The following is a 10,315-nucleotide window of genomic DNA, read 5'->3' on the forward strand; positions in this document are numbered from 1 at the left end:
ATTTATACCCGAAAAATACCTAGAAAAAAGCCAAAAAAACCTGAAAATATGGTTTTTTTAACACCCAAAATAGGGTATTCGAATTGGTTTTTTTAACATTTTTTGATCCCCCTAGTTGTCTTTAATTAGTTGGCACCTACCAAAAACGTCTAGGACTCGTTTATAAATACTTGTTTCTACGTTAATTACAAAAGTGACATGTTTTTACCTTAGTTATAAAAATGTCACAGTATCAACTTTTTCTACCTTTCTGATACATATGAAACTCGTCCACAATATACAAACGAAACATAGAAAGTTCTTTAATAAACAACAGAGCCGGAACGAGCAAATACGACTTGAGTTTTCCTTTCCTCTCCAGAAACAAATTCGGTGAGCAATTACAAAACCTCATTAGTTTCCATACACACATCTGCCAGTAAAGATAAGCACACAGCCAACTTACACGATATTCATTTTTCATGGGGAAAATATTTCAAAAACAAGTATACAAAAACTAATCAAAATGGTTCAATAATAGTATTTGGCCTCCAAAACAGATTATGCCTCTCATACCTAATTAAACACCATATCAATATCAATGAACTACCAACTCACAAACTCCTAGCTTTAGCCACCCCCAGACTTAAGTGTGTTGCTCAACCTGCCATTATTAATATATAAAACCATAAGTTTTACTGTTTCATTATGTATAATAAAATATTATACTATATGTATTAAAGGGTCTCAGTGAGAAATATATGACTAGAATTGAAGTTACCAGTCTAAACCCTCAAAGAGACCTTCTCCTTTGATTGCAGAAGTTTTAAATATTGACCATTGACGGTTTTTTATTTTTTGCAATTCCAAGGATTCGGTTACGGCAGCATCATCAAGCGCACCAGGTAGATCCTATATATTAATGTAAGAAAAATAATATCAATTATTTGATAATAATGATGATAATTTATTTACAATATTGGCAGATTTATATTGGTTGTGTGAAATGTTAAAGTGTGAAACCTGCTTGTTAGCAAATATGAGAACCACAGCACCTTTTAACTCCTCTTCCTATTATGTTAAACACAATACAGATATTTTAGAAAAAACTGTAAAAAGAAGGAAATTAAGAAAAACCATTGTTGTGATATTTGAAAAGAAATACCTCTAAAATTGCATGAAACTCTTCTTTTGCAATTACTAGTCGTTCCGTGTCACTGGAATCGACGACATATATTATGGCTTGAGTATTTGGAAAATAGCATCTCCAGTATGGCCTGAAATATTGAGATAATTTTATAAAAATGATTAGAAATATTAAAAAATACGATTAGCGATTCGGATTAGAATATGGTATGTAATTTGAGAAGATACTAAGGCTACCGGATGCTAGTTTGCCCACCTGTATCATAAAAACATTGTATCAGCAAGGAAAAACAGTAAACAGATAAAATGAATTTTTCTAAATGAAAACAAGCAAAGGCAGGAAATTTTGATAGATATGACAAAAAAAATTAGATGACAACAAGTCTACATGTTTCAAAAATTTTCTGGAAGACCAATGAAATTAACCAAAGTGTTCCAAGTGTAATCATATGAAAGTATATACGTATCATAATTCTTAAAACAACTGTTAGATTCTTTGTCTTTGGTATTTCCCTTTATTTAGGATTCTGATGTAAGCTTGAACTTTCAAACATATAAATGGCCTAACATTTTACAGCTACAAAATTTACATAAACTCCAATTATGGTGTTCAAGCAAGCTTCACAAATACAAAATCGCAGCCTATTAATCCATCTTACCCCGAAGATTTTAAGCCGTACTATTAATTAATATATGTCATCAAAGTTGAAATTAAATGAAAAATGGTAAAATTAAAGATCATGTTTGATTTTACGCATTCAACTGATTGCAGTTTTTCTATGATAAAGCTAAATAATATGAGAACATTCCAGAGTGTGATATCACAATAATAAAAACAACCATTTTGTCCCAGCCTCCCAGGTTTGGAAACTTGAGTTTTTTAAAGGTTTTAATCTCTAAATTAAACCCTATGATTTACGTACACCTGTAAAACTTATTTGATTAAATATATACCATCTGTTAAACTGCACAAAAGCTAGTATATTGTTTTGGCAGCCTTAACTAAGGGTATTCAAGCTTATTATAACTAGTAAGCAACTGCATTATCGATCATGGTGCTGCTGCATTCTTTATATTATCTCATATCAGCGCATGTAATGATATTGGTTGAGAATATGTCAAATTTAACTAGAACATGATTCTTATTATTAATCTGTATACTTCCCAACCAAATCCAATATTATCCAAATGATAAGTGCACATATAGCCGGGGTCAACAACTACCAAATTAACCAAAAATATAGCAAGAAATCCAAATCAAGAACAATCAGCATACATACCGAGATCCCAGACTTGAAACTTGATGTTGTTGTATTGCACGGTCTCTACATTAAACCCGATCGCTGCACAGAAACTCGAAATCAGTCCACACATTCAGTTAGACGAAATCCAAATAACAAGATTAAAAAAGCCTACTTGGAATAGTGGAGACAACTTCACCCATCTGAAGGCGATCTGCATGACACATGAGCAATCAGTACACAAACTCAACTTGCATAGTAACATATTAGAGGGAGTAAAAGATGAGATGATACAGAGTATAGTGGTTTTGCCAGCATTGTCTAGACCGAGAACAAGTATCCGAAAAGCGAAGAGAACAGTCTAGTAAACACGAGCCCCATCTAGTCTATTCTACCGGACCAGATTTCCCCAAATCTATATAGGCAAATATTGAAACCCTAATTAACAGAAAACAAAAAGACATTAACTTGAATTCAGAATTACTGACATACATCAACATGAAGGCAAGTAATTGATTGAGACGAAAGAAGAGGCGTACCTTTGAAGCGGAGAATTGGAGGATTGGTTAACAGATTCATGAGGTTTCGATAAAATTAAATTAGTAATTCCATGGATGATTTTTCCACTGCCTTCTATATGAAATACCAAATTTGCTATTGGAATGAAAAAACAACACCCTCCATTTTGGGAGGTTGAAATGGTAAATTGCGTGTAACTTTTTTTTAATCAACGTTTCAATATAATTTCTTTAAATTGATTCTTACTAATTTTTTTATAATTTATGTTTCTATGAGTATTGAACAAAGAGATTGATTCCTTGTACTTGTTGATATACAGACACTTTACATGGATTTGTATTTTAGTAGTATGTGTGGATCATCGGGCTGCGATTAATCCGATATCATTCAAGTTTTGGCTTGCCCAACACGTATTTGAACAAAGAGACGGAACCCAACACTTCACAAGGTTTTTTTTTTGGTATTGGAATCTCGTGAAACTTGTTTGAACTATTTATTTGGATCATCTTATAAAACTTGTTTTAGATGAATATTTTGGAATTATAATTTTGAATACTCTTATGTTATGTATTGATTTATGTGTCTTTATGTTTGTTTTTGTTTTGATCACCACTTTACCTTTAGATCTTAATAAAAGAGCTTAGATAAAACAAACAAGTGCCTTCTGGCTAAGCACACTTAACAACAATATGGATATTGATCATATGATGGTAAAAGATCTCAAACTTATGATTTATTTAGCACCTATAACTACTTTTTTTCACTTGTGTCTACTCCTAAATCTAACTCACTTACTTTATATCTAATTCACATACTACAAGATTTGATCCTTCAATTTTCAACAGAGGAAGATCCTATTACACACTCAGATACCATTAGACCAAATGTGGCTGACAACATCGTCTTAAATCTTTATTTATTAGATACAGTATCTAGGTTTTAAGATCTATTTAAATAACAAACCAATATACATAATGACTCCGTATTTTAACGCAATGATCACACCGGCAACTCTTTTTTCTTCAACACTTAAAATTCCACCTTACCTTTCACTTGCATGGATTTTGATTGGACTTAAAGGCTAACCAACACAGTGCTCAACTTAATTATTCATATCATGCAAAATATCTATTAAGCGATCAAATATACAGATGCGTTGCACGAAAACTTCTTATTTCAACATCTTAACCTACGAATTCCTACCGGAAAACTTCTAACCTACATTGCTGATTGGAAGATCATCTCCGCAAGTTCCTGCACGTTAGAAAAATCAATAATCGCCATCCTTAAAATAATAAAAAATAAAAACATTTACAAAAAATATATTAAATTAGTTAATTGCCTGTTTGCCAGAAGGAACTAGAGGTTCTCCCCATTCCATAGCTTTCTTTTCTAGCAACTCAAAATCAGCTTTTCCAGCCTGAAAAAAAACAAGACTTTAAACACGGGCCAAATTATGTTAACATGGGAATCGGATGATTACCTCAATCTGGGCACCGAGCTCTGAATCAAAGCTCTGATATCTCTTACGAACAAGCTCATCCAAAGAACCATCCTTTAATAAAAGAATAATATGACCTCATGTAAGACAAATATAAAAATTAAAAACTAAAATACGAGAATGTAGTACCTTAATCAATCTTGCAGCATTACGAAGACCGCGTGCAAGAGTATCCATTCCAGCTATATGAGCAATAAATAAGTCCTCCACGTCTGTGCTCTCTCTTCGCCTGTGAATCACGTAACATCAGTTTAAAAAAAAAATCTATTACTTTTTATAATAAAAAATATGAAGCAATGTGACTTGTTACTATGTGAAAACTCACAATTTGGCATCAAAATTGAACCCGCCAGGCGAAAGTCCACCCTGAAACAAAAGATACATATCTTAGCATCTTTTGACTTTATTTAATATTTAAAGTTTTCTAGATATTTGACAGATGGTCAAAGAAGTCTATTTCAAAGTAAAAGATGCAACTTTACTTACATTTCTGATAACGCTAAGCATAACTAAAGTGGCTTCATTAACATCCATCAAAAACTGATCTGTATCCCAACCTATTATGAATAAAAAAAATAGTCAAAGTTTAAATAACTACACAAACATTATAATAATAATAATAATAATAATAATAATACAATCAAACAAAGTAGCTTAATGTCAATATCGTACCAACTTGAGGGTCACCGGTGTTTGCATCAATATTTCCTAGTAACCCATTGATCCTTGCAGTTTCAAGTTCATGATGACAACTGCAAAATAGAAAAAATAAAAAAATAAAAATCAAACCTCATGAAAGTTAAATAGTAAAGTTGTAATTTGACTGTGAAATATTAAAGGCTATTCTTCTATCCACTTTTTTTAAATGAACTGAAATATTAAAAAATAAATAAATACAATTTGTCACACACCTGTGCCCGGATAAAGTAGCATGGTTGCATTCGATGTTCAATTTGAATTCACCTGCAGTGATTAATAATAAGAATTGTCTAACTGACAACTATTGCAATTGATTTTATAATAGCATATTGTAGTCACAATCTTTGATACTTTTACAATTAAACTTTTTTATATAAAATGAATATAATATTACCTGTAAGTCCATATTTTCGTAAGAAATTAGCTGCTGTGGCAGCATCCCAATCATACCTGACAACATAATCATGTGAACTCATGAGAATAACAAAAAATAGCAGGTTGATTATTTTTCTGAAAAAAGTAGATAATATCTTACTGGTGTTTTGTTGGTTCTTGAGGCTTAGGCTCAATAAGAAGCGTTCCTGAAAACAAGTAAAAAAGTAAAGTTAACATACATATAATTAACTTGTGACTGACAAAATCTAGTTACTTTAATGCTTCTAAAACTGATTGTTTAAATTACCAGTGAATCCAATCTTCTTCTTATAAGCTACAGCAGCTTCAAAAAATCGTGCCTGCAAACAAGCAAAATTATCGTGTTTGGTAGCATTACTAAAACAACTCAATTTAAAAAAACGGTTACTATTATTGTTTTTTAGTTATAATCTTACCATGTGATCAAGTTCTCTTTCCATATCAGTATTGAGAAGAGTCTGATAACCCTCACGACCACCCCAAAATACATAATTTTCACCCCCAAGATAATGTGTAACCTGCTTTTATATAATAATTAGCACAATAATATTATATCAACAAAAAATATTTATTTCATTTAATTGACTGACTAATTACCGACCTCTATTGCTTTCTTAACTTGCGCTGCAGCGTATGCATAGACTCCAATTTCAGGGCTGTGATGATATACGAAGTAAAGTTAGATTTATAATTAATTAAATACATTTTAAAACTAACATCTTGAAAATAATAATATTTTAAAAAATTACCTGGTGGCACCACCATGCATATAGCGGGGATGCATGAATAATTGAGCAGTGCCCCATAAAGGACGAATCTTGGTCCCCTGAGAAAATGTGAATTAGTTTATATAAAAAGAATTGATTAATTACGTTTTGATAGAATACAGGCTGAAATTTATATTAAACCAAGAGAAATTACCAAGGGCTGTAAATGAACCAAATGAGCGCAATTGTGTCCGTTTGTTTTACTTTAACAGAAAACCAACAGTTGAACGCAAAGACTAGACAAACAGAGTTTGTTGTTCGTGTTGGTTTATTTATAAAATGATTGTGTTCATTTATGTTCATTTGTTATTAGTACAAACAAACGGTCCAAACGTAAACGAGCACAAATGAACAAACATAACACAGATGAACGAGCATCAATATGTTGGACAATCAATCAATCAATCATACCCAGTGGAATCCCACCAATAGCTAAGTAAGCTATAAGTAGGGTCTAGGGAGGGTGGGGTGTAGGCACACCGTACCTCTATCCAATGGGATAAAGAGTACCTCTATCCAATGGGATAAAGAGGTTGCTTCCAGAGAGACCCTCAGCTCTAAAAAAACATATGTCGGCCTAAATCATTAATAAAACTAGATTAAATTTTGATTGGCAATATTTTAATTTCTTAAAACTATGATAAATTGTAGTGGGCCTAGAAAATATTAACGAATATCTAAATAAAGGAACATATAAAACCAAAAAAACGGACGTAAATGAACGAATATGAACAAACGTTCGCGAACATTCACAAACACAAATGAGCACACGAGACATGAGTTCATGTTCGTGCATTTAACTAAATCAACAAAAAATTTGTTCATGTTTGTTTATGTATTGAATAAATGATTATAAACAAACTTTCCACTAAACGGTTCGTGAACAGTTCAATGAATGTTCGGTTCGTTTACAGGTTTAAAATTACCTGAAGTTCTTTTGCAAGAGCTACAATTTCATCCAGATTTGCATTAGTTTCCTACAAAGATAATAAAATTGTCAACCAATATAATAAGATTTTATACAATAAAATATATATTAAGTATTAAGAAAATATTATGAGTAAAGTTACCTCTAATGTTCTACCATCGGGGGCAATATCTCTATCATGAAAGCACCATCGGTCCACTCCAAGTTTTTCAAGAAACTCAAAGTTAGCTCTCACTGCAACAAAAATAAAATATAATCAGTATAAAATCCTGCAAAAATATACATATAAAGTAGTGTTTTAAAGGTTCAAAAAAAGTTAATCTTACTTCTTCGTTTAGCCATGCCTAGAGAATTGGTACCATCTTCCCATGGCCACATCTTAGTCGCTGCACCAAATGGGTCACCCCCAGTCCCACGAAACGTGTGCCAAAATGCAACACTAAATCGCAACCAATCCTATATACGTTGAACAAACAATAAGGTCGTATAAATGTACAATGATCCTTTATAATTAATTGAAAAATGTTTGAAGACAAATAGGGTTGTGAACAAGCCAAGCCAAGCCAAGCCGAGCCAGGATGAAAGATATTATTTTAAAGTGCATATAATGCATAATTAATAAACTAAAAATGTTATAATTTTATATAGGTTAAAATTTCGGCTTAGATTTTTTAACTATCCAACAAGCCAGCTAAACGAGCCAAGATCAGCTTGGCTCGGGCCAGCTCGGCTCAACTCCTTTACAAAGAAAGGTTTTGTGAGCGAGCTGCGAGCAGCTTTTTGAACAGCCCTAAGGACCAAGCTAATATAATATTTCAAATTCCCTAAATCAAAAGGTACAATCTTTAAAATTCACTAGATCAAAAAACTTTAAAATAATCTTTAAAATTAACTAAACCAAAAGCTACATTAAAAAAAAAAAAAACTAACCTTCATATTCTTCCCAAGAATCTCCTCGTTAGCATTGTACCATTTATACGCAAGCGGGTTCTTGCTACTCGGCCCCTACACGAAACAATCATCAAATTTATAACAAAAAATTCATCAAAAAAAAAAAAAAAAAACTAATAATAATAATAGTGGGTTCCATTACCTCATACTTAATTTTAGGAATCCCAGGAAATAATTCTCCTTCCCATTCACCGGAATCTTCAAAACCACAATCACCACCACCACCACCACCAAGATTAGTAGCAGGACATGTAGGTGGTTCACAAATCTACCAAATCAAAATAATTAATTTTATAACTGAAAAAAAAAACAAGAACCCATAATTGGGAAGACATGCAAAACAATTTACCACTGATTTAGAGATCACAGTGAAGCAGATAAAAGACAGCAAGAACTTCTTCATCTCATTCAATAACCCAGAATGCAATTTTAGATCGGAAAGAATTGAAATTGGTTATCAAGAAGAGACCTGATTAATGGTTTTGATAGGGTTTCTAGAATGAAATTAGATGTAGATTTGTTGCAGCAGACACCCGCAGGTTGTTTGGTATTCTTAAAAATATTAATGATGGAGATAAGGATGCAGACTCACAAGTGATGTGGGATCCTTTTAATGTTTTGAACCTATATAATAATGTTTTTTTATCTTGTTTTTAAATTTATGATAACGTTTTCTTTATCAAGATATTTTGTTTCTCCTTTTCTTTATTTTCTCAGACTTTTATTCAAGATATAACTTTAAATTCTTATACAATTTACAATAATATATAATTCGTTTCGATATAAATTTATTAAGAGTGGTATTGTATCAAATATAGAGGTGGTAAATGGGTTGGGTTGAACGAGTCATGGGTTGAAATGAGTCATGGGTCAAACGAGTATGAGTCAAAATGAGTTTGGGTCAAAACGAGTCAATTAAAAAAAAGGGTTGTTTTGGTTTGGCTCAAAATAGGTTAGGGTCAAACCGGGTTTTGAGGTTTTTTTTTTTTTTTTTTTTTTTTTTTTGAACAAGAATAACGGCGGAAACATTTTAGTTTTTTTATGACTTATTTTTTTTTTGAACGAGAATAATGGCGGAAACATTTTAGTTTTTTTAGATTTTTTGTTTTTTACTTATATTTTAAGTTATGATTTTTTAATTATTTTTTTTGAATTTTTTTTGAGAGGTTTTCTATTAAGATCAAAAAACCCTCAAAAAAATATTCAAAAATAATAATAAAAAAACTATAATTCAAAATATAAATCATAAACAAAAAAAGTAAAAACACTAAAATGTTTTATACGTTTTCCTCATTCCATAAAAAAAAAAAAACCATCTAGAATCGAATCGAAACCGAAAGAATCGACGGAAAATGAAACAAAGAAACAAAAAGCCAAAACCGAACCACATCAATCAAAACGAAACTAAAAGAACTCAAACTGAACAAAAACAAAACTGAAAAAACGAACAAAAACGAGTCTGGAATCGACCAGAAAGAAACAAAAGAAACCAAAACCCAACACGTCACGGGTGAAAACTCGTGTTGACTTGAAACCTGAACCGAACCCGTTCCAATCTGAAACCCGTTTCGTGCCGAAACCTGTCTTGTACGAAAACCCGTTCCGATCCGAAACTTGTCACATTTCCTTAGGACAATAACCCACATCAACCCATTTCTTTGAACTTGTCGACCCATTTTGACCCGAAAATAAAATGATGGAATTTCAAATGACTCATCTTGACCCATTTAGTTAAAACATTTTACCCAAACCAACTTATTTAACTTTTAAAACAACTTAAATTGACTCATTTAAAAGGGTTTGGATTAAAATTGTCACCCTAATCAAATATAATGTACCTTTATATTATGAGATAAATATGTTGTGCCACTATGTTTAGTTGTGTCAAAAATTTGGGCCTAATTTACACACTTAATTTTGTATATACGAACACGATACATTTAACATGTTTTTAATCGTATAAATATGGTGGTCAAGTAGTGATCAAGTTGTAAGAGTGTTAACCATGTTGAATATGACCGGTTGGTCATGTATTACAGCCCAAAACACATTATATTCTAGGGTCATGTAAACAAAACTTATGTCTCTGACATGTGATTTGTTGTAAAGATAGGGTAAACTGAAAGCTACTTATATGTTGCCAATTTAATTATTTTAGACTATGATGGAG

General features: G+C 31.8%; 2 protein-coding genes and 1 long non-coding RNA gene across 3 annotated transcripts; all 3 read right to left on the reverse strand.

Annotated features, from left to right (window-relative positions):
- Positions 1-525: 525 nt before the first annotated feature.
- LOC143607483 (ADP-ribosylation factor 1-like) lies at positions 526-1,297 on the reverse strand (the record flags this gene model as incomplete). The annotated part of the gene is made up of 4 exons (XM_077082919.1): positions 526-643; positions 761-891; positions 1,003-1,050; positions 1,145-1,297. Coding segments are annotated over 4 exons (366 nt in total), but the record flags the coding sequence as incomplete, so codon positions are not given.
- Positions 1,298-2,329: 1,032 nt separating this feature from the next.
- Positions 2,330-2,710, reverse strand: LOC143607484 (uncharacterized). Its single transcript, XR_013148977.1, has 3 exons — positions 2,661-2,710; positions 2,542-2,580; positions 2,330-2,468 (listed from the first exon to the last, which is right to left on the reverse strand). It is a non-coding gene; the product is annotated as an uncharacterized LOC143607484 (long non-coding RNA).
- Positions 2,711-3,981: 1,271 nt separating this feature from the next.
- Positions 3,982-8,761, reverse strand: LOC143607482 (xylose isomerase-like). The gene is made up of 21 exons (XM_077082918.1): positions 8,615-8,761; positions 8,495-8,548; positions 8,288-8,413; positions 8,125-8,199; positions 7,521-7,650; positions 7,337-7,428; positions 7,193-7,243; positions 6,249-6,325; positions 6,101-6,155; positions 5,916-6,017; positions 5,768-5,819; positions 5,621-5,666; positions 5,480-5,535; positions 5,298-5,349; positions 5,059-5,138; positions 4,873-4,943; positions 4,712-4,752; positions 4,516-4,615; positions 4,369-4,440; positions 4,228-4,305; positions 3,982-4,139 (listed from the first exon to the last, which is right to left on the reverse strand). The coding sequence occupies exons 2-21, from the start codon at positions 8,546-8,548 to the stop codon at positions 4,104-4,106; spliced, it is 1,446 nt and encodes a 481-aa protein (XP_076939033.1). The 5' UTR covers positions 8,615-8,761; the 3' UTR covers positions 3,982-4,103.
- Positions 8,762-10,315: the final 1,554 nt, after the last annotated feature.

Source organism: Bidens hawaiensis, unplaced genomic scaffold, assembly GCF_021521415.1.
Source record: "Bidens hawaiensis isolate Kalapana, Puna unplaced genomic scaffold, B.hawaiensis_p1.1 tig00082865_1, whole genome shotgun sequence".
NCBI lineage: Eukaryota > Viridiplantae > Streptophyta > Magnoliopsida > Asterales > Asteraceae > Bidens > Bidens hawaiensis.

Excerpts from the sequence above, each read along its gene's own strand:
- LOC143607482 (XM_077082918.1), bottom strand. The coding sequence starts at position 8,548 with ATGAAGAAGTTCTTGCTGTCTTTTATCTGCTTCACTGTGATCTCTAAA. Across the intron at positions 7,651-8,124 it reads TTCTTGGGAAGAATATGAAG|GATTGGTTGCGATTTAGTGT; the intron begins GTTAGTTTTTTT and ends CAACGTATATAG. Across the intron at positions 5,139-5,297 it reads GCTACTTTATCCGGGCACAG|TTGTCATCATGAACTTGAAA; the intron begins GTGTGTGACAAA and ends TCTATTTTGCAG.